This window comes from Epinephelus fuscoguttatus, linkage group LG21 (genome assembly GCF_011397635.1).
Source record: "Epinephelus fuscoguttatus linkage group LG21, E.fuscoguttatus.final_Chr_v1".
NCBI classification, from domain to species: Eukaryota; Metazoa; Chordata; class Actinopteri; order Perciformes; family Serranidae; genus Epinephelus; species Epinephelus fuscoguttatus.
In genome coordinates, this window is record NC_064772.1 from 16,160,799 (window position 1) to 16,185,312 (window position 24,514).

Sequence of the window (24,514 nt, forward strand, 5' to 3'; positions counted from 1 at the left end):
GGGGGGGCTATAAACAGACTGGAATTCTGTATATTTAAAGGTTTCCTTCCTCTGGTTAGTGCTATCTGCAGGGCAGCGCAGATGCCTGTCAGTAGGCAGCCATTCAAAGGCATTATGTAGAGCAGAGGTGAGGTCCTCTAAGATGGAGCGGGTGTTACCAAGTGTTTGCTGATCATGCAGAGATCCTATGTCCTATGATTCTGGAGCAGCTGTTCATTGTGCTCTGGAGACATTTCTTGTCACTGATTGTGATAGAGTTGAATCAACAGATAAAGTAGTAGCTCATCATGCTTTTGTTGAAGGAGCTGTAAAATGTAATGAGGATATTCCTGCCTGCCCCAAAGGAGTTGAGCTTTCCTAAGAAGCACTGACACTGTTGGCACTTTTTGATGATCACCTCTGTGTTGGCTTTAAAATGCAGTTTGTCATCTCTGACAGTTCCCAGGTGTTTGTGCTGGTGTGCAGCTTCCACTGGTTCCCCATAAATCATGGCTGTAGTTCACTCAACTCCATGCTCGATGCAGTACGTGAACATCTCCTTTGTCTTGGTGACACTCAGCCCCAGACAAGAGCCGTCATGGCACTCTGTAAACTCACCAAGGACAGGTCCATGATTTAGCAGGGCTTGAAAGCAAAGAAAGGAGAACAGTATCGTGCACAAACTCCCCCAGATGGTGATTAGGATGAATATGATAAGCAGCACGTTATAGATAATGAAAATATCTGTAAAAATTGTGAATTTTTTGTATGATTCTGTGGCTTATTTGGCAAAGATGCATATCATGTAACATTGACAATCGAAGTTAGTATGTTGCCTTGAATCTTGGGGACATGTCAACCTCCTCATAACATGATTACAGTTTACTTCTGTCACACAGCTTTACCTCATGTAAGACTACAGTGCCGAGAATGTCCCACTCAGAGCTCTAAATGTTACTGCAGTGGTTCATCCTCATGTGAGGTTTACTTCCAGCAGGACAACCAGCGCTGACACATTTCTACCAGCTGCTGAATTTATTTGGCGGGTAGAAACAAGTGTAACAGTTGGAAAAATTAGAATCATCTGGATAGCTTCACCAGCAGGTGGTGATATCCAGCAACCACATTAGAGGGCATCATCTCATTTTGAGTTCATATTTACTCAGATGACGACATCTGCGGCGGCAATATTCATGTTTTTCATTCTGTGGTGGCCTCTTTGTTTCCTCGGCTCTTTGCACCGCCAGTTCGGGCATAAATGAAAGTTAAATAACGAGCAGTGAATGGTGAAGATGCTGCACCGTAAACAACACGACTGATCAGACTTAATCTGACATAAATGGGTCAAGGTTTTATAACGCAGACACGGTGGTTCTCCTAATGAAAAATTAAGTCTACAATGCAGCAGCAGAATAAAAGAGGATATTGTTTGGTGACAGAGGGAGCTGCTGCTGCTGTCTGCGCTATGAAGTCTGACTCACCGATATCTGATCTGCTGTTGTCAGTACATCTGAATGGCTGCTGACAGCACAGTGACAACCCCCCTCTCCAAACCCAGGCACAAGGACAGGGATGCATGACTACATACAGCCCTTAGTGTTCCCTACAGACACCACCAAGTATACAGCACATATATTCCATATATTTAATCTTTCATCTCCATCTTTAATGCTACATTTAAAGACATAACATTTAGATCTAGTTTTAGTTCACAGAGAACCATGAAATCACTGCAAGATACTTGCAAAAAAACCCGCAAATTCCTGCATCATGCGTGCTGAAATATTATTTTTAGGAGCCATTTTGTTTACTGCAGCTTGTTTAAATGCTGAACGAGACAGAGAGAAAGAGAGAGAATACAGAATGGATGCTGCCCAAGATTGTCTCACTGTGTCTTTGCTGTGTTTGATGGCCCCCTGCAGGAATCCGGAGAGACAGCACTGCACTACTCTGTACGGACTGCTGACCAGACCTCACTGCACTTAGTGGACTTCCTCGTGCAGAACAGGTACATTTATGAGTCATCTTCACCAAAACACCAGAATAGAGCTGCATAAGAGTGTGGATTGGTTTCCATTTTTCAAGCTTGTTAAAAAAAGCTGTCAGAATTTCCTTCAACACATCAGAGGTTCAGAGATAAAATATGTAGTAAACAACAGTTTAGCGGAAACACGCAGTATCAAATGTGATCCGTGTGTCTGCTGTGAGTCTTTCTTGTTCCGTGCTTCAGTCTGTAGCGCAGCAGTAGAAGTGCGGAGGAGAAGCTTAGCGCTTGCACAGCTCAGCTCACATTCCCACAAGGCAAACAGAAATGGGTCAAGCACTTGTTCTCTGCCTTAATTTATTCCTCTCTTTTCAATTGTTTACCCACCACTGCTCTGACTGCACACACAAGAAGTGGAACCCTCTCATTAATTAATAGCTGTGCTCATGACATGTTAGCCCTTGTTATTTAAGATATTTCTCCTGCCCTTTCTGGGAGATACAAGAGATCAAAAAGGGATAATTTACCTGCTTTAATGTAGCATGAAGCTGGTGTTACATGGCTAATACAGTTGCATGTGTTATTTGGTGTGTTTATGGCTGATTTTCATTGCTTTCCTCAGAATTTTAAGGGGAAAGATAGATTTCTGTTTCTCTTATGCTCAATCACAAGATCCTGGGTAATTACACATTAACCTGACGCTGCAGGACCGTGGAAAACACCCTCAGACTTATGACCTGTGTCCTGACTATGTGTGTGTATGTGCGTGTGTGTGTTTTTTTTCTCCCAGCGGTAACCTGGATAAGCAGACGGAGTGGGGGAACACCGCCCTGCATTACTGCAGCATGTACGAGAAGCCCGAGTGCCTCAAGTTACTCCTGAGGGGCAAGCCGGCGACCGATATCAGTGAGTCACGCGTCGAGGTTCATCCTCTCCTTAATGTCATCTGTTCGCACGTATCAGACTCCTCAACTGTTGATTATCCCTCCTCTCCCTTCAGCCAATCAGAACGGAGAGACGGCGCTGGATGTTGCCAGGCGACTGAGGAACACTCAGTGTGAGGAGGCAGTAAGTACAGGAGCGCCCAGCTGGTGATTTTGGACATCACAGTGGATTTTAATGCTCTAAAAACATTACTTAATCGCAAAAAATGGAAAAATTAAACAAATGTTGTGGTGTTTAGATTGTGATGTTATTAGGAAGGTTATTGAGAACACTAGATGGCAGTCAAAGGTCTTCCTTCAGCCTCCAGGCAACAGTGACAGCAGAGTGGAAGTAATTGTTGATGTATGTTCATTATTAACGCTAATATGACCATGCAGGCAAAAAAAGCTATTTTAAATGCAGGGCAAAGCCTCTACTAAACAATAAATGTCTTGGCAAATTTAACACTTAATGCAATGTCCTTGTAGTAGCTCTGTATACTGGACAATATCTCATATCCAGAAGAGGGTAATGACTGATGTGTAGTGTTGCATAGTTATCATACTAATTGCTACTAATCCTGACTTATGACGGATGAATGTTTGTGTGTGTGTCAGCTCGTGCAGGCTGCAGAGGGCAAGTTCAACCCTCACATCCATGTGGAGTACGAGTGGAGCCTCAGACTGGAGGAGATGGACGAGAGCGACGACGACCTCGACGATAAGGTTCGGGCAGAGCGTCACACTCAGTTGCTCGAGATGGAATTCAATCAGGTTTTCAGCACACCTCGTAACGTGCTGCTGAATCTAATAATGGAAACTGCTGATGAGTCAGACTGATGTTCAGATATGAGCAAGCAGCGTTCCTTTGTAACACACTGTAAGAACAGCTGCTGTAAATGTACTTGCCTTTTAAAACCCCCACATCTACATTTCGAACAATTTAAAGCATCAATAAGTCCGGCTTTGATGCCATTTCTACAGAATTAAAAACATTCTGCTTTCTATATTCTCAATTTTGCTCTGACTGAACATCATATATGGAGATACAGAAATCCATGGTAGAAGCAGACATACCAAGTTATTGTACTCACTTAAGCCCCAATGCACCATTGTACAATGCAGTCTTGAAAATCTTACATTAAAGCAGTGGTTCCCAACTGGTGGGTCGCAGTCCAAAAGTGGGTCACAGGTCCGTTCTGAATGGACTGCTAGTGACTCGCAAACATGTCAACTTTGTAAAAAACAAAGGTAGGCAGAATTTCTGGCACAGAGCTTAAATTTCGAAGTGCCATTTCCTGCTGTAGAGTGAGTCACTAACATACAGCTACTGGAGAGAGAGACAGCATACTAGTTTGACAACATGGCCAAACGCAAGTATGACACTGAATATATTTAACTGTGTGGACCTTGAACTAATGACTAAGGAGAAATCTGGACCGCGTGGCTGCACCAGTTAGGAACCACTGCATTAAAGGAAGCTGGAGAAAGATATTAACTCAACCCCAAACAAATACACCCCTCCCGTCAGTGCACTCTCAGAAGCTCTTGTAATATCTCGGATGTTATTTATCTTTCATTACTATCATGGTGCGGCTTTGTCCTCTGAAGAGGGAGAGTAGTCAGCATAGTGTTGTGTAGCTCCGTCTGAGCCACTGTGTTTGTTTACTATTCACAAAAAGAGGGCTGTGTATGAGCGCTGGATTTTGTTTAGTACACACAGATTGAGAAGCTGGCGGACCTGAGGAGATATACGCTGAATTTGACAAAAACTGGATTGTAATCACAGACTGCACCTTAAAGTATTAAATAAATTAAGTTGAAGGAAGATGGGTGACTGAAGAATAAACAGTTCTGCGTCCTCTAAACATCTGGGTTGGATATAAGTTTGTTTTAAATAATGAAGGTTTTTGGGCATCGTTTTCACTACATTTCAGTGGCTATATTTTAATGTGAAGCAGGTCCTAATTACATGTTCATAAAGTCATAGAAATGCAGTTGAAACAATGGTTTTGGGTTATCTACATGTCTTAAAGGGATAGTTCGACATTTTGGCAAATTTGCCTATTGCCGTAATCCCTATAGTCATATGAGTAGGTACATTACCTTTAATTGTCAGTGCCTGCTGTTCTGAGATTGGTGGAGCAGAGCTGCCCACTGCTTAGCGCACAGAATGGAGGTGAACGGTACAGCCCCTTCTCTCCCTCAAAACTAATCAAATACACCATCAAATGACTCCAAAACGCACTTGTGGAAAACTTGTAGCTTACACATTCACCACACTATGAAATAATAATGTAATATTACGAGACAGAATTGTTTTAAAGCCAAATGCACAGATGGAACTACATTCCAGACATACAGTACTTGCTGGGCAGAGTGATTTCAAACAGCGTATGTTTAGTGCAGTTACTCCCGTCATCAAAACAACAAGTTTGTTGAGAAGAAGCCAGAATATACAGAGGAAGAGTTACAGGTTTTGGAAGAAGAGAGAGCAAGAAGAGAGGTTGAGGCTGCCGAGCAACCAGGGGCTGAGGGGAGACCCAGAGCCGGTGGTGTAAATGTGAGGCTTACTGGCCACTTTATTAGGTACACCTGTGCAATATAAATATAGAGTATGCCTCAAAATAATCACCGGAACACGGGGAGAACATGCTAACTCCACACTCATAAATCTCCTGAAGGAACAAGAACATAAAATGTTCCCTAGCAGTCTTTTTATTCCCAATAATGAGAAGTAATGCCACTCACTTCACTATATGCTCTGGGCAAGCACTTATCCATAACATAACCACAACAACATTTGCATTTTAGCCTTATTTACCATTGCTTGGGTTGTAGGCTAATGTTACTCAACATGGAGGTAACGTTACAGCAGAGGGATTGCTGAGCAAAATACACAACGATCACTTACCACATCTGCTCGTTTAGTGATGCCGACGGATGGTATGGCAGTGTCTCTCAAGAAAGGAGTTTGAACCATTCCTGAGTTTCTGCGCTCCATCCTTTCACTGTAGTCCTCCAGTAAAAAATGGCAGGAGCACACAAACATTTTCCGGACCATTTCCACAGGCGTGTTGGGATCAATGTCCAGCAAAAATAGCCATTGTTTCATCCTGTCCGTATTACTGGTTGGAACTACGTGAAACTTCCCTTTGCTCCATGTCTTCGGCTTGTTACTGCAACCTTTTACAATGCATGTGTAAACCATGATTTACAAAAACACTTGTAAACTTTCCTCAAACCTTCTGGTGTGTCCAGCTGACGATACCGCAAATGGCTACAAGCATTAACAACGGCATTGTCTCAGCTGTGCACTGTGTCACTCCGCCCAGTGGTTTACTCAAGAAAGTAGTTCCGAGTATTTGCTTCATGTGTCGTAATGTTACTTAATTATACATTATTATTTCATAGCGTGGGGAATGCGCAAGCCATGTGTTTTCCACTAGAGCGTTTTGGAGTCATTTGATGGTGTATTTGTTTAGTTTTGAGGGAGAGAAGGGGCTGTACTGTTCACCTCCATTTCAGCGGGCAGCTCTGCTCCACCAATCTCAGAACTGCAGGTACTGACAATTAAAGGTATGACTGTATGACTATAGGGATTACGGCAATAGGCGAATTTGCCAAAATGTCGGAACTATCCCTTTAAAAACGTTCACTTTTCAACCAAATTTAATAGAGTTTAGAGATTTAGAAATATTTTGACCTGCAACTCACCAAAGCTGTGCTCACTGCACTTTTAATATACAACACATCTTACATAGTGAGAGAGCATTCAAGGGTGGATTTTTCTTTAATATTGTCAATTTGAGCAGTTGGATTTTCAGCAGTTTAAAGGAACAGTTTGACACTTCTAGAAACATTTTTTTATTTGCTTTCTTGCAGAGGACTAGATAAGATGATTGATACTGCTCTCATGTGAAGCTACAGCCAGCAGCAGTTAGCTTAGCATAAATAATGGGAAACAATAGGAGCAGCTAGCCTTGCTATGTCCTTGCTATGTTGATATTTCAGCCAGGGGAGGTGTGTTATGTCCTCCGTCACAGTGTTGTGTGCCTGATGCGTGTTCCTGTTAGCTTACAGTGGGTTGTCCCATAACTTTTTGTACAAGCTAGCAAAATCATAATCTAAAATGTTGTATTTTAACAAAATCTTTGCCCTTACCCCAAAATTAACCCTAGAGGAGGCAACATGATTTGCAAAGATACACTTAGATTATTGCGCCTTGTGCTGCTGGCACAGCTGCAACCATGACTAGGTTTCCCTACAGATCTTAAAAAGACTTTTACCTGACTACCTGAATTTCACAGCGTTGTATGGAACAATATGTACAACTAAAGGGTGCTAAAATACACAGACTTTTAGATGATCTAAATTATGCCTAACAACAAAAATGTGCACTGCTACATCCTGCAAAACCTCCCCGATCCTTGTGAAATACCAAGTTTCTGAGGAGTCCTGTTATAAAATCTGTCTAAAGCTCACTCAATCCTCACAAATCCTGAAGTGTAAAAATCAGCAGGGACTTTTTAAAAATGGTATTGATCCTCTCATTTAACTCAACTAAGTGCATTTCCTAAAATGTCAAATTATTCCTTTAAGGCGTCTGTACATCAGGTTACGATGTCAGCTCAGTGTAATCAAAGAGCAACTAGACCAATGTTGGCTCTGCCTCAGCTGTCCCCTTCATGTCCCCCCCTGCAGCCCAGTCCCATCAAGAAGGACCGCTCCCCGAGGCCTCAGAGCTTCTGCCACTCCTCCAGCCTCTCCCCTCACGACAAGCTCTCCCTGCCGGGCTTCATCAGCCAACGGGACAAACAGCAGCGTCTGTCCTACAGCGCCTTCACCAACCAGATGTACAGCGCCTCCACTGACCTCACCTCCTCCCCTGTGGCAGACGGGCCGCCGCTGCCACCCAGGAACCAGGGCAAAGGTCAGACCTGCCTGCTCCAAGTGCTTTTCAACCATATTCACAGTTTTATCAGTCTCTAGCTTATGACTATGACAGTCAGTCAATTCAGGAGATTATGCTCAGCTAATATATCTCTTGCAAATGTCAGACTGTAATGCAAATGGTCGTCTGTATGCTTTACTGTGTCTCATTACTGTGGAGGGAAGATAGTCTTTGAAACTGTACTTTATTATGTCTGTTAATGTTTGATTATATCCAGGACAGGATTAGGTGCAGAGAAATGCTTCGCAATCACTTTTCTGGAAAGTTTCCTCTTTGCGCTGTCAGTCAGTCCACACACACAGACACACACACACACATAAACACACACCCTGCAGTGGAATGTAATTTGTCAACACACAAATCAGAGGGCGGGATGCAGGTGTCATTAAGATTGCTTACACAGTAAACCTTCAGGAAAACATGGCTGCAGGAGAGGGCAGGGTGGCGATAGTCAGTCAGGCCTGTGAAAGAGAAGCAGGGTGCACACTTCATCATTTTTCTTGACACAGTACACACATGGTATACTGTGGGTGTGCTGTGTCTGCAGTATTAGAATTAAAGATAACACTCCTCCCTCTGCGGAGGGGTTATAAACACTAACAGCTTTAGTACATGGTTGAAAACATTGCTAGAGCTTACGCAGCACAACATCCATCCCAGCAAGTCATTTTAATCCATTACTGAGCATTTAAATCTTATTTTTCTTAAAACAAGAGGTGTGAAATTTCACCTGTTTCCAGTTGGTTGAATTAACACTTTGCCAAGTTACTGTTACTGTTAAGTTACTGTAACCTTTCTGTTCTCACTGTTCATTATGATAACGCAGTAGATTAACCATCAAAAACTGTGTTAATTTTTGAAACAATGGGCCTTAGCTTTCACACAAAAGTGAGCAAAAATTGGCTTCTAATTTGTAGCTGACAGCCGGTGATTTTATTGACTGAAGTGATGACTGCCACTGGCAGATTATATCAGCTGTAGCAAACTAATTAACACTAACTCTGTCTCAGGCTGTTCAGTGGTTTAGCTGACCTCACTTAAAACCTAGAACTCTGTAAATTGCTCCTAAATGTGCATATTCTACCCACATACTTGATAAAATGCTAAAAGGCTGAAGCTGCATGTTTCTGGAAAAAGGGAAGGGTCCATGTACGGTAGAAGACATGGAAGCAAAGAATTGTTCTTGTATTGCAGTCTAGAGCTTGTTTGTCCTGCTATTATAGTACAGTATGTAATAGACAGCCTTTATAATATGTAATACATATTATAAATAGATTATTTATTCACACTTAACCTTGTTGATGCTTACTATAAAAAATCATTGGACAAACCATGCAGATTAAATATATGCTCTTATTTTTAGTATTTTCAAACAAAATTGCCAAAAAGTTTTTGAGGACGAAGACTAACCAGTGTGTTTGACAAATATTGGCGGGGGTTGCTGAAGTAGAAACTAAACCCCAAACCAAATAAAGAGCAGGGCAAAGCCATTAATGTTCACCTAAACTCTTAAATAATGCATATAGCACCGTGGCTCCCACACTGTGGATGTTCTTGTCCTGAAAAGATCTTCTTATAACTTAAACTGTAAGTCCAGCGCAGCTTACGTTAGAGGAGATAAACTAACTGTTAAATTCATTTATTTACAATTCAAGACGCTAGCCAGTTTGCACATCAACGACCTGATGCTTAAATAGCAAAAGTAGTAGCAAATAGTCCATTAGCGAAGAATAACGCAAACAGTTACAAACTGTTTCTGCTTAAGAGCTTAATAGCTAAAAACATAATCTTACCTAATATATGTTTTGATCTTACGCCCTCTTGACTTTAGTCATTTGTTTACTTTCCTCAATTCTGTTTCTCCCCTTGTGCTCTGAGCTGACCTGCCAATCAGAGTGATTTCACTCACTGGCAGGCTCTGATTCAACACGCTGAATCATGTGAGAAAAGGCGACAAGGACCCGACGAGGGCCGACTAGTGCCAACAGTGCCGGACACATTCCTGGAAATTAGGGAGACGGATGCTCACTGACAGCCACTGACCGACAGCCACCCGTCGGCCTGGTGTGTTAGGGCCCTTAAATGATTAAAAAGCAGCGCTGGAAACAAGTGAAATTTTTAAGTTTGATTTATGCAAAAATAAGATAAAAAGCCTGAAGAAGAGGCTAAATGACATACATATAGAACAACATGCTAACTCTTCAGATGCTCCAGATAAGCAGCGCAGCGCTCTCTTTCGCTCTCTTCTTCCTCTCAGTGGGTGCTGAAGAGCTCGCCCCTGGGGGCCAGCTTCGCGCCATTTTTCCTCTTTTTTTCTTTGCTTGTCACTGATAAGATTTCATCTTGTTATTTTACAGTGTGTGGGAGCAGCTCTTTTAAAGACTGACATACTGTAGATTCTCTCCCACACTCCTCATCTCGCTCTCTTTTCTTTCTCTTTTTTGTTTCTCTATTCTTTCAGCTCCACACTTGGCATTCCTTGGCTCTCATTCGCACTACGCCACTCTGGCTGGCACTCGACCATACATCAGTGAATATCCTGGTTTTATGTTCTCCCCCTTACTCGGCTGTGTGCCCCATATATACTTATCCCTCAGTTGTTTCCTCCTTTACAGCTCAGATTCACAGGGTGGTGGTGTTTATTTAAAGGAACAACGGGACCATGTAGGCAAGCCGAGTCTCCAGTTAATTATTTCCTGCCTACATGAATTTTTATCTTGCTGGAATCATGTCCCACCATCCTTGAGCTGTAAACTCTTAACACAGCTGATTCCTCTCTGGCTGAGCTCTCTATTAGCTGCTTTCGCCCTAATTTTCTCTGTACTAGTGACCAGCGAGTGCGTCGGAGTCCCATTAGACACAAACAGGTGTATTCAGTCTGATTCTCACAGTAGAGCGAAACCAAAAATGTGCCCACACCCCAAATCATAGTATTCCTTCTCATCATTTTGCATTCCCGTCAAGACATTTCTGTTATATATTTGTTCGGACAGTATTTTGTTGTACTTGCATTAATGTGTCTCCTCATTTCGTCCTATAAAAACTTCCAAAATCCTTTTTCATATTTTCACCTCCTCCTCTCCTCTCCATGCTTCGTTATCCTCTCCTCTACCTTCTCTGGGTTTTTAGGGGTTAACAACAATGACTTTTTTGGGGGGCCACATCACCTCATGTGTTTTATGTATCGCTCCTCCAGCTCCTCCCCCATCTGGCCCTCCCTCTACACTCACACCAGGAGGCAGCTCCACCCTGTCCAAGAAGAGACCTCCGCCCCCACCTCCTGGACACAAACGCACCCTGTCTGACCCACCCAGCCCGCTCTCTCACAGTCCACACAGTAAAGGGGGCTTGACTGGGGGTGAGACACAAGAACATGTCTAAAGTGTAGAGCTGGTTTTACTTGACTCCAGCCTGAAGTTCGATATTAGCATCTTTCAAAAGTGCAGGGTTATTTTAAAGTTCTTTATCAGGTCCAGCATGTAAGAGGACTTTGAGTAAAGACTAGTTTATCAAATGTTAAGATATTTCTTGAAGGTTTAAGGGTTTTTGATTTAGAATCATACAAATGGATGCCTTTTTATGTCTCTTTGTGCAATTTAAAAGTATATTAAATGGTAGTCTGCTTCATTACATGGATATGTGTAGGCCTCCAACTATTTCTTTTATGGATTAATCTGGTATTTTTTTGTTTACACTTATTTAAAGTCCAAATACATGGTTTAAAAGTAGCAGATCCTCGCACTTGAAAAGATAGTACTAGAAAATTGTTGGCATTTTTTTTAACTGATTATCAAAATGGTTGCTGATTAATTTTCTGTCAATCCATAACTAATTGTCCTTTCAGATCTAGGTATGTGCTCCTCTCAAAAGTAGAAACATATGCAACCAAACTTCTCCAAAGACCACCGGGTGTTTTTACCAAACTACATCTAACGATTCATACATCTTTAAAATGTTTTATTAGATTATATCAAACTTATAAACTTACACTCCACATGGTATTAATTTATTTTCTAAAGTACACATCTGTGGTTAAATTGTCAGGATCATTTATGTGCCTATAAAGATGTTCTTCCACATTATTTATTTATTTATTTATCATGTTTTCAAAGTATTTAAGTCTTAGCTTGGCGCTACATCCAAGTCATATATGATAGATGGTCATGTGACCATTAAATATACTGCACTTAATCTTCTTGTTTTAATTACCTTGAATGATGAGCATCCAAGTCAGAATGTGGATGTTAACATGGACACCATTTATGTGTGGGTAACTGACAATTACTATCACTTCAATATGAACGCACTGTCAGGGGGGATACAATTTACTACTTTTATCCAATAAACATTCACAAGTAAAGCTCAGTTCACCAATAAACATACTGTCAAACTGCACAAAGAGACATGAGACATGAGTTTGACTCGGAAAAACAATATTTCAGAGGAATGAAAGAATTTTTTTTAACTCTGGTTGAGCTACAATAAAAAGAAAAGTTGTCTTGTAACCACCACTTGGAGACAAAAGAAGACACCTCAGTCATCTTACCTGCAATCTCTTATCTCTTATGTGTACAATGGGGATATTTTTACTGTTCTGCTTTTATCATTTGTCCTCTGTGGTGTTTTGTGCATTCTGTGTCACCCATACAGTAACACGCAACCACTAATTAAATGATGACACTTAATTGCACAACCTCCAAAATAACACGGGCTCATAGAAAGCTCAGCCAGATGACGCCTCCCTCATTGTTTTTTTTAAACCATCATAGCATGTTAATTTATCTCCACATTTTTATTAAATTAATCTCTTGATGAGTTCTCCGTGATGGTGTTGAATAATCTTGTGTCATCATCAATGTTGATGTTTTAGGAAGCGACTCCACCCCTCCTCCTGTCAGCAAGATGTCTCCTGTTTCTAACAAGTTTGAAGGAATTCCTCAGCAGCAAAGGTAAAGAAGAAATTAAAGAAAATCACAGTGAGATTCTAGGCTTAATTGGCCTGAAATTAATTGCATCACTCGCTGTAATAACATGTAGTCCAAGTTATGAGGTGTATGCGTCATCTTAGATACTGTTTTTCATTTAACTTTAACTAAAATCTTTTCCCAGCACTACTTCAAGCAACACAAAGTCTACACTTGGTCCAAGGGTTCTTCCCAAACTACCTCAGAAAGGTAAAGTCCTGGTCCAGTTATCGGTGTAATTTTAGTTTTTAAATGTAAGATGTTAATAACATAGGTATTTCTCAGCCTGGACCCTATTTTCCCTGCGTTTTTGTTACTAAGTGACTAATGGGAAAAACAAAAATGAAATTGGTTCAGTATTGAGTGAGCGTAACCACTAAAAGTCCTAGTTTTTGTCCAGATTATTATTCTAAGTGTTTGACGACATTATGAGAATGATCATAATGTCGTCAGTCAGTGGACATACATTGACAGTGCGTACATGGCCCCAGTGGTGACATTGCAGCCTGTTTCATTGCTGCCCACTGCAGTCCTGTTGATTAATACTGGACCAATTTCAATAATTGTTGTTCCCATTAGTCACTCAGATACAAAAACATGGGAAACTAGGGTCACCATAAGTAACTGTATGCTTCACTCTCCAGTGGCATTGCGGAAGATTGACACCATACACCACCCATCTATGGATAAGTCCAGCCAGCCTCCAGAGGTCTTCCAGAAGTCCCCGCCAGCAACCGACACTCCACAGAAGGCTCCACTGGCAGACAGGCCTCAGCTGGGAGACCTGCCCCCCAAACCGCAGCCGTCTGAACTTCCTCCTAAACCTGGAGAACTTCCTCCAAAGCCACAGCTCTCGGACCTTCCTCCTAAACCTCAGCTGGGAGACCTCCCGCCCAAACCCCAGCTCAAAGACCTGCCTCCCAAGCCTCATCTCGCAGACATCCCCCCGAAACCTGGAACAGCTGAGTCCGCTCCCAGGCCGCCTCCCGGAGAGGTGCAAAGGCCTCAAACGCAACCCCCACCTCCACCTCAAACTCAGCCTCAACCTCAGATGCAGCCTCAGCCTCAACCGCAGCCTCAGCCTCAGTCTCAGCCTCAGCCTCAAGACTCACCGTCACCTAATCAGCAAGCAAATATAGGTACTCCCACCCAACAAGCTGCTGAAGACACCAACGGGACACCAACAGGGACTGCAGAGACACCAATACCCCTCCCGAGGAAGATCAACACGGTATGAACATGCTTCTCTTTCTTCAAAGCTACTAAACTACTACTCTTTTAGTGCTTCTTTTCAGAGTCTGTATTACCAACCAATGTTTTCAGAACCACATTGGTAGAGTAAATCTATGGATATATTTTTTTATGCTTCATTCAACACCCATTGTCTAAATGATAGCATTCAGCTGTGTAAAATACCACCACCACTTATTTGGTGGCATCTCAGCACACTGAACTGGCAGCTCTGGTTGTAGTTGCTGTGATCGTGGGCCAATCATACGTTACATTAAATCAAAGAATGTTTGCTGTGACTAGTTGCAAGCAAAACCATACAAATACACATTTTTTTACAAACAGCATGAAGGTGTGGTTTGACTGGAGAAGTTCCATTAGCACTTGGCACTGGGTCTATTTGGGTGACACCTAAGGTACCAAGTACCAATACCCAGCACTACACATCAGTCTTTTTTCTGGGCAATTTTATAAAAGTAATTTATAAATAAATATAAATTACAGCTTGACCAACAATTTATGATTTTTGGATACCTTAGCTGCTAAATGCTAAAATAAAGTTAAAAAAAAAAAAAAAAACCTGAGAAGTTTTTGTTAACTACAGCCGTGTTCCATAAAAGTATTTTTATACACTTTATGAAGGATCACATTAACTTCCCCAGTGACACAAAAACATTTTTACGCTTGCTTGAGGTGGTTTTTGCCTTTGTCAAAAAAATATTGATGCTCTAAATGGGATATGGAAAAGCCTTTGCCAAATAAGTTCTGATGTAGAGAACATTGACAACTCACATGACTGATCAGCTGTTTCTGCTGTCTGCTTTTCATTCGTGCATTAGAATCAATGCATTAATTTGCCTTTGTCTTCTCTTCAGACAGCATGAAACAAGGCCAGTACTAGCTGACGTGAAAGAACGATTACATAAAACTTCATTATTTCCTCATAGATGGGTTTGATGGCAAAGGTGATTCATTTTGTGTCCGGTATGCAGCCTCTACTTCCTGTACTCCATTTACTGGGGGATTACAGCCATGTGTAAAGCTTAGACTATAACGCCAACTTCTGACCAAACTCCACCTTATGGAGCCAAATTAATTTGCTCTAAACCACTGGATTGAAAAGCATCTAACAGCATGTTCACACTGACGCAGAAGTGCCCCAATATGTCAGTGCATATTTTATCATTTATCATAATCAGATCACTTATATCATATCTAATTTATCCTTTATATTGTTTATGATAGATTATCAGTGTGGGTTTATTGCTTGCGGAAAAAAGATTCCAGATGGCAAAACTATTACTACAGACTCCAAGTCAGCCACAGAGATCGGTTTGGGGCCCCGACATGTCCGGTGTGGACAGCCCAACTGATTAACAGTGCAGCCCCACTATACCGGATTAGAAATTTGCTCCCATTCATTGTGTATCGGAATCGACTGATTTGCTGCACAAAGCACGCTGGAATACCTGCGATGCGGACCAAGCTGGCGGTGCAACAAACGGGCACCACGATTTAAAAAGCTGAAACCGGCAGGGCTGGGCGGACGGGGCCAGTGGGGCTGCACTGTAACATGGGCGCTGAAAGGAAGCAATCAGTACACCAGTGTGAACCTGGCGTAATTTGCTTTTCTTTTTTGCGAGACTTGAGAAGTTTGCTTAAAATGAGCTTGACTGTTGAATAGAAATAAGACTTATGATAACAGTTTTGTTATTTACATGTCCAGGGGAAAAGCAAAGCCCGACGGGTGAAGACGATCTATGACTGCCAGGCTGACAATGACGACGAACTGACTTTTGTTGAAGGAGAAGTGATTATAGTTACAGGAGAAGAGGACCAGGAGTGGTGGGTGAGTCCAGTTTCAATACTACTCCATGTTCTTCCACTTTCTTCCTAGCACTTCACAGTCCTCTTTGAACCATCTCAAGGGAACAAAACCAAACACTGAATACCTTCTTACTGTTTTTCACACATGCTCTCTTTATACTTCCAGATTGGGCACATTGAAGGAGATCCGGACAGAAAAGGGGTGTTCCCCATGTCTTTTGTGCACATCCTGAGTGACTGACAGCCAGAGAGACTTGCACTACACCTCTCCCTAAATTGGGAGGTCCTGTAAATAGCTATCATAACACCTCTTGTCACATGACAAGTGTCCTAAAGAAAAAAAAACAACAAATCAACAACGAAGAAGAAACCCAAGAAGGCTCATCTAGCCATGGATGCCTCATCCATGCTGTACAAAGAATGTGTGTATTCTTCCTTTACCAGTATTATCTTAACCCTATAGCACGGCTCAGACGAAGCCACTCTCAAACCCCTAGCACTTACCTAAAGTCTATGTTTATGCTGTTACTGTGTATATATGTATGTAAATATATATATTTGTGTGTGAGTGTATATACATGTTTTATTGTACAAAACATGTACCATTGCTCTCTCTACCTGTCAGATTAAGCATCAGGGCGGTAGACTTTGAATTTTATCTGTATTGATTTTACTGGCCCTCATGAAATTATCAGCTTATATTTCTGGAAAAAGGACAAACATGAAAAGGAATGTGAAATAGGTCATGTCACTCTTTGTGTCTTGCATCCCTGTTTACCACCATAATTGACTGAAGAGGCTGGAGTCTCCCACTGATCTTCCCCCGAGCTGAAAACATTAAATGTACTCCTTGTTCTTGCTTGCTTTGTGTGTACACGTATTATGGTTGTTTTACAGTATAGAAACCTGCTGCTACTGTGTGGTGGAATATCAAAGCCTGTGGTTCACTGTAGGTCACTAATTTACTCCTTGTTACACTGTTCACTGTGTGTATGCTCTGTGTGTGAACTCAACGCCATCTCCACAGTCCTTTGACCTTTTCTGTGCATGGTGTAACAATGACTGGAATTGAGTGGAGTGCTGCGTTCAAGGACGCTCACCTCAGGGTTTGAAGAGCCACTATTAAGCAGGACTACACAAAAAGAGGTATCCTGTTGTTAAAGCCACTATTAATGACAAGTGCGGGAAACTCAAGAGGACATCTTAGCAATAACTTGATTTTCTGACAGGCTAGAAATTTCAACCTGTGTTCACAATTCAGTGTCTTGTTTAAAAAAACAAAAACAAAAAAAAAACCTCATGAGCTTGAAATTTTTAAGTTTGAGTCATGTAATATCATTCCATGTTACTGGATCCGATGCGTTTCCAGGTTTGCCTGTGAAGCAGAGATGTCTTTTAGAAGCACGGTGGACTTTGTAAAAGGCCGGAGAGCCGATGTATTTTCACCCAGTCCTCACTGACTTGCAGTTTTACCCATGTTAAGGAACAAACCCATCAACCCATTGTATCATTAAAAGTGCTGTACGTCAACTCCGAGCCTGCTCTTTTGCTTTATAGCCATTATTCCATGTGGTGTAAAGATTTGTTTGTGCCTCCCTTTGGAATTCAGTCTCTGGTATGAAGTGCATTTTTAAGCAGCTCATTGAAGTTACTGTTGGACTCAAGAGAAAGACATGGTAGATGTTTTGGGAAATATGCTTATTTGCATTCTAGAGAGAAAATCAATACCACTCTTATATCTGTCTGTTCAATGCAACCAAAGTCATGCAATGGTGGATTGTAGTTGAGTACAATTTTGAGGCAGTTTTATGCTGCTGTACATTCTATACTTCATTATAGATATATAACTTTTTCTTCTTCTTTTTTTTTTTTTTTTTACTTCTAGTACGTATTGCAGCTGCCCTTCCAAAGTCTGTACTGTTGCATGGAGTATGCATACACTTGGGACAAACATTAAATTTATCGTTATAGACTACCCAAAAGCGAGTAACTTCAAACAATTATAACAGGAAGTACTGCTTATCATTACATCAATCGTCATTTTGTTGCCATTACTTGCAGGTCATTTACTTATCAGGTGGTGTTTCTCAAAGTCAAGGATCCTTCCTTGGAAGGACTCGTCCTACCAAGGAAGGATCCTACAGAGGCAAGACAAGAGTCTGTCCTAACATTCGATGAACTCACGTGCATGCCCCCAGGTGAGCGTCATTGACTCTCCGGGGACAGAGGGGGTTCGAGGGAACTGTGATAATTTTGGCACTCTAATGTTGTACTATTTGAACAAATGTAAGCAGTATTTTCAGAGTCATGTGACTTTAAGTGAGAATATAGCCTATTTCTAGATTATGCTTAAAAACAAAACAAAATAACAGGTAGGCTAGATTAAACCCTTGTAAAAAGTAGTTTTAGAATTCTGCTACCATGTGTAAAAAACAAAACATGACCTTACCCACTTAGCACTCCATCCCTGCTGTGACTGATGAATTCAAAACCTGGTTTTATCTAAATCACATTTAAAAAATCTCATTTGGCAGTGGACACATTGGAAAATGAGGTTTCTGTCAATATTTTTTTCATGCTTTTATAATAAACACTCCTGCAAATATTATCCCAAATAAATGACATGTATCTAAATCCTGCCAAGCTGTCACTGAAGCAGCCCCACCTTCACTTCCAGCAAATTGTACACAAAGAATTGTGGGTACTTTCTATCAGCTGAGGATACACACATGCAACCCTGAAAACTGTCTTAAGAGTTCAGTCCCCGGTAGAAATTTGAAGGATCCTTGACACTGGAACGGTCCTAAGGTGGGACTTCATGACATCCTTATAATTCAGCCGTTTAAGGATCTGCCCTTGACTTTGAGAAACACCCAGGGAGTCATTTCATACTATGGTGTTTCAACACCATGTAGCCTGTGGGAAATTTTAACACTTTTGCCACTGTATGCATTTAATTCAGCTAAGGCCACAGCCAGCAGCCATTAGCTTAGCACAAAGCTCTGACCAGTTGTAATAAAAGATGAGTAAAAGCTCACCAACATGTTTGTTTTAACCCGTAACAGACCATAGTGTAAAAGTTTTTTAAAGATATTTTTTGGGCATTTTTAAGCCTTTAATTGATAGGACAGACAAGTGTGAAAGGGGGAGAGAGGGAGAGACATGCAGCAAAGGGCCACAGGCTAGATTCGAACCCAGGCCACTGCGGCAACAGCCTTGTACATGGGGCGCCTGCTCTACCACCAAGCCACCGACACCCCCATAGTGTAAGAGTTTTGTGAGGACTTACTGCCTCAAGTCTCTGGTGGTTGCTTGGCAACTGCTCAGATTTGCTATTTACCTAGCTGCAGCTTTACATTTAACCCTACAGGTATGAGAGGCACACTTGGTATTTCCAGAAATAGCTAACTGTTCGTATGAGGAGGAAAAACCATGGTAAAGGCTCACTACTGTAGTTTCAAATTCTTTTACACACCTTGCTGTGCAAAAAAGACAAAGTATTTGTTTCTACATTAACAGTAAAGAACATTAAAGACAAAAAGTTCATCTCCAAATAATTCTTTATTTTGTTGTGTCAACAATTCACATAAACCAAAGTATACCATCCAACTCTACAACTTCTTTTGGATTTAACATTAACACAGGAATACATCACTTTTAAGACAACATAAATACTTTGTGTCACAACACAAATTGCGTTTTACCAAATAAAACTGTTCACCAAAGCATCCATACCAGAATGTACTGGTAACCAAAAACAAATTATTTACACACTTGGGCTTTGTGAAGAGGTTTTGACCCTTTGTCCTTCTCCACTGACTTGATGACGCCCACAGCGACTGTCTGCTTCAGGTCTCTTGCTGCAAAGCGACCTGAGGAGAAAAACAATGAGTTGTTAAACACTGCGGAACATGGGTGAGATTTATTTTACATTAGGACTGAAGTGGATTTATGTACCTAAGGGAGGGTATGTGAAGAAGCTCTCCACACACATGGGCTTGATGGGAACCAGTTTGACTGTAGCAGCATCTCCAGACATCAGTATCTGCGGGTGGTCCTCCACTTTGTTTCCCGTGCGCCGGTCAAGCTTCTCCTTCAGCTCGGCAAAGCGACAGGTCACATGGGTGGTGTGGCAGTCCAGGACAGGAGAGTAGCCTGTTTTTATCTTCCCAGGATGGTTCAAGATGATCACCTGAGGACAGAAACAAAATGTCAGCACAGGGAGGGCCACTACACATTAAGTAACGATTTTAACACCATTGAACCCACCTGAGCTTCAAAGCTGCTGACATCTGATGGAGGATCCTGCTGAGCGTTGCCAGCCACATCCCCACGCCGCAGGTTCTTGACAGCCACGTTCTTAATGTTGAAGCCAACATTGTGTCCTGGCAAAGCGGCCTGCAGCCCCTGGTGGTGCATCTCAATGGACTTCACCTCAGCAGTGATCTTGGCGGGGGAGAACAGGAGGGTCATGCCAGGTTTGAGGACGCCAGTTTCAATCTTACCTACTGGCACAGTCCCAACTCCTAAGAGGATGAAAAAAAGAGCATTTTTTAAGTCAACTCCAGGTGTTAAAATTAAAGTTTAAAGCCATTTTATCAGCCAACAAACATTGTGACATTGTTTTTCTTCCCCTACTCTGCTCCCTCTGCTGCACCTGCATCTCATTGTCTTAATGGAGCTCATCAATTAAGCTCACAAGCTTGGAAGCAGAGTCAAGGCAACATAAAAATTACATTAAAATTAAGGTTGAGCATTTCTAACCCCCAATTTTGTAGACATCTTGCAGAGGTAATCTAAGGGGCTTGTTGATGGTGCGCACTGGTGGTTGAATGGAGTCCAGGACCTCTAGAAGAGTTTTCCCACTTGCACTCCCCTCCTTTCGTCTGGATTTCCAGCCTTGGAACCAGGGCATCTGTGGAGACATTACTTTAGTTCAATGTGTTGCATGTCCTTTGCAGATATTCTAAATTTAAAACCATAGTTACCTTCTGAGTTGCAGTGATCATGTTCTCCCCAGTCCAGCCAGAGATGGGAACAAAAGGCACAGTCGTGGGGTCGTAGCCAATCTTCTTGAGGAAGCCGCTCACACCTCGCACCACTTCGTCAAAGCGTTTCTGGCTGTAAGGCGGTTCAGTCAGGTCCATCTTGTTCACGCAGACGATGATCTGCTTGACACCCAGAGTGTAGGCCAGCAGGGCGTGCTCTCTGGTCTGACCACTTCTAGACACACCGGCCTCATATTCTCCTTTAGCTGCAGAGACCACCAGGAGGGCGACATCAGCCTGAAATTACATTTATGGTATAGGTATAAAAAAACAAAAACACTTAAGTATACAGTTAATATGCACTTTATGCTGCTTGCCTGTGAAGTCCCTGTTATCATATTTTTGATGAAGTCACGGTGGCCAGGAGCATCAATTATTGTCATGGTGTATTTTTGAGTGTTGAATTTCAGCAGAGATATGTCAATGGTGATCCCTCGCTCCCGCTCAGCTTTCAGCTTGTCCAGCACCCAGGCAAATTTGAAGGAACTCTTCCCCATCTGCCAGAGAACATAAAACAAATCTTGTAACATGTTTTAAACAGTTTGAAGCAGCAGCTTTCTCCCTTCCTCACCTGTGCTGCAGCTTTCTCAAACTTCTCCAGTCTCCTCTGGTCGATGCCACCACACTTGTAGAGGAGGTGGCCGGTGGTGGTCGACTTGCCGCTGTCAACGTGACCGATAATCACCACATTAACATGAGTCTTCTCTTTTCCCATGGTTGAAGGTGGGTTTGCGAACCAAACAATTTGACTGTAGGCTTCTGAGATGAAATGACCACGTTCAAGCTTCCAGGTTCTTCTGTAAAATGAATGTGGCCAGCCTGTAAGGCCTGACTTTATAAGCTCCACCTGGCCTCACAGGACTCTTGATTAAACACAGGAGTGCTGCTCAATTAAGCTTAATTGGTGGCTGATGCCTGTGTGGATGCTGTTCAGTATCAAAGTAGCTTGAACACCAAAAAAATAAAATGCTGGAAAGCTAAAAAAAAATGCTTGCAATTTGTTTTTGTGTGTGTACTGCAATGAGAAAGATTAGATTATTGTTTTATGTGAACTACAGTGAGAAGGATTAAATTATCTGTCATCACTGCAGCATCAGGCAGGTACAGTCCTTCAAAGCTCACCACTACGGAGCAGTTAATGATCTCAAAGTACAACCAGGTGTGTCATTCAGAGATGGCCGACTTTGAAGAGTCTAATAAGTAACCTCTGCCTATGTATCAAAGGAACTATGACGCATCAAAGCACTAAACTACTACAGGGAAATATTAAAGAGACTGCTGACTGTAGAGGTTCAAATGTGTGCTCGTGCATATAAAATAAGAAAATGAGGAGCTTAATAAAGATAAATCTCCCATCACAGATGGTGCAAACAGACAAAAACTACAGTCTCTACAGAGGTGAAGACCCTCTAATAAATGTCTCATTTCATCTTCTACAACTCCAAATTAAAATTACAAACATATGTTTGCATATGTTTTTAATTTAGTTCCTATCATGCTTTTAATTAGACTATATTGAATTTAACCAAAAACAATTCTCTGCAACACTATAATTTTTTTCATCATTAATATTTTATTGAACTTTTTCGCTTTTGCATAAACATAAACAGTGTCACCGAGTGTTAATAAATCAAAAATATGCACAATAAAAACACAATAACAAAATAAAATAATAATAAGCAAATCTTTAAAAAAAAAAAAAAAAAAAAAAAAAAATATATATATATATATATATATATATATATATACACACACACACACACACACACACATTCCTACATAAATATGCAATACAATCTTCTCTGATTTCCAAACAAGCTCTGAGACAATCAGAAGGTGTGCAACAGATCACCATGCACATGGCGTCTGATTCACTACAAGATACATCCACACCAGCTTCTCCACTTCGCCACGTATTTCTCCATCCTGTCCTCACAACTGAAAGAGATTTGTTCATATGATACAACTTTTGCCAACTCTGTGAACCATTCCTTAAAAGAAGGCTCACCTGGTTCCTCCAGTGTGTCATTATAATTTGCTTTCCCACCACTATACTGGTCTGAGATAAGCCCTTGGCTCCACTGTGAGATGTCATTTGTGGGTCACTGAGAACATACAGCCTCAGGCAGTACTTGAAGTTAGTCCGGGTAAAGTTTTTTTATACGTTCATGAACCTTTATCCAATGGTTCTGAAACATGGGACATTCCCAGAGTAGTTGAAGACGTGTCCCTTCAGAACAGCAGAACTGGAGATGAAGCTTAGACAGTCTGGAGGGGGTCAAATAAAAACAATTAAGTATTTTAAATTGGATTAATCTACATATAGTGTAATTTAACAAATTTTTCTTATCGGCACTCAGCCTAGTGTAACCCACTTTTGAAGGAGTGTTTGTAAATCAAAGTAACTTCCTAATTAACGTCTCTTTTCATTTATTGTTTAGCCCTGTTATCGTTCCATCTACCAATGACAATAATCAGTGGTGGAAGTATTCAGATCCTTTATAGAAGTAAAAGTAGCAATACCAGACTGTAAAAATATTCCGTTACAAGTAAAAGTACTGCAGTGGAAATAGTAACTTTAAGTACATTTTATTGATACTGCTTATTATAATCAATATTATCAGCAAAATGTACTTAATGTCTCAAAAGTAAAAGTTCTCAAAATGCTAAAAAAAAAAAAAAAAAAGCAGTTTTTCTGGGCTGATTTTAACAGTTTCGTATATTGTTGAGTAGTTTAATTTATTTTATGCACAAAAGCAAATAATCTAAAACAGTTTCATTTTTATTATTGTTTTATAAGTTCGTCAGTGGTGAAAAAGTATTAAGATCTTTTAATTAAAGGTCCAGTGTGAAGGATTTAGTGACATCTGGTGGACAGGTTGTGGAACTGAAACTTCTCCCGTGTGCCGCGCATGCAGGAGAACTACGGTGGCTGATGTGACAATGCAAAAACACAACAACGTGACAACACAAAAACACGAAAAATGCTTTCGCTAGTTTAAATCATAGAGTCATAAAATTGTCACTAATATATTGTACAAACCTTTGATGGAAACATGATTATGATGCACTACTTCTCTAAAATCTAATATGTTCATATCTTGTGTCAAGCCAAACCTAACACTTAGCCTTGCCCTCTTAACCCAACCTTTACTAATCCTGACTAGCATTTCTTTCAACCTCAACTATTTTTTTCAAACATTTGTTAACCCAATTAAATGTATTTAATGAATTTTGGACTTAAGGATTTTTTTTATATCTCAGTTAAATGTGTTAAGTGAAATTTGGTGGGGCAGAATTAAGGGAGGATGTGCGAGGGAGGGGGTTGTTGTGGTAGAGAGAAAAGACAGCTGCATATTGTATGAATTGGACGGACATTATTTATTTATTAACCTTTATTTAACCAGGAAGATCCCATTGAGATTAACAACCTCTTTTTCAAGGGAGACCTGGCCAAGATAGGCATCAGAATTTAAGTTCAACAGAAATGTACATGTAGTCTTAATTTATTGGAATGAACAGAAAAATAAAAATGGGCATGTTAAATTATATCAAAGTATGAAATACATTGTGCAATAGATATGCTTACACAAGCCTATATTAGT

The 24,514-nt window shown here is 41.1% G+C and overlaps 2 protein-coding genes across 5 annotated transcripts in view; one reads left to right on the plus strand and one right to left on the minus strand.

Annotated features, from left to right (window-relative positions):
• The window catches only part of asap1b (ArfGAP with SH3 domain, ankyrin repeat and PH domain 1b), an 84,424-nt gene extending 67,033 nt beyond the window's left edge, over positions 1-17,391 (plus strand). The window contains exons 18-29 of one of the 4 annotated variants that reach the window (XM_049564969.1): positions 1,902-1,987; positions 2,754-2,869; positions 2,964-3,031; positions 3,505-3,612; positions 7,591-7,819; positions 10,302-10,370; positions 11,037-11,198; positions 12,711-12,789; positions 12,950-13,014; positions 13,449-14,035; positions 15,761-15,883; positions 16,028-17,391. In XM_049564969.1, coding sequence (XP_049420926.1) covers positions 1,902-1,987; positions 2,754-2,869; positions 2,964-3,031; positions 3,505-3,612; positions 7,591-7,819; positions 10,302-10,370; positions 11,037-11,198; positions 12,711-12,789; positions 12,950-13,014; positions 13,449-14,035; positions 15,761-15,883; positions 16,028-16,102 — 1,767 coding nt within the window. In that variant the 3' untranslated portion in view covers positions 16,103-17,391. The remainder of the gene's footprint in view (positions 1-1,901; positions 1,988-2,753; positions 2,870-2,963; positions 3,032-3,504; positions 3,613-7,590; positions 7,820-10,301; positions 10,371-11,036; positions 11,199-12,710; positions 12,790-12,949; positions 13,015-13,448; positions 14,036-15,760; positions 15,884-16,027) is intronic. The other 3 variants (XM_049564967.1, XM_049564966.1, XM_049564968.1) reach the window with 3 other exon arrangements.
• A 2,023-nt stretch (positions 17,392-19,414) lies between these two features.
• Positions 19,415-21,728, minus strand: si:dkey-37o8.1 (Elongation factor 1-alpha-like). The gene is made up of 7 exons (XM_049565398.1): positions 21,481-21,728; positions 21,227-21,406; positions 20,850-21,146; positions 20,626-20,776; positions 20,131-20,387; positions 19,819-20,053; positions 19,415-19,733 (listed from the first exon to the last, which is right to left on the minus strand). Exons 1-7 carry the CDS (start codon positions 21,622-21,624, stop codon positions 19,624-19,626), a joined length of 1,374 nt encoding a protein of 457 aa, XP_049421355.1. The 5' UTR covers positions 21,625-21,728; the 3' UTR covers positions 19,415-19,623.
• Between the last annotated feature and the right edge of the window lie 2,786 nt (positions 21,729-24,514).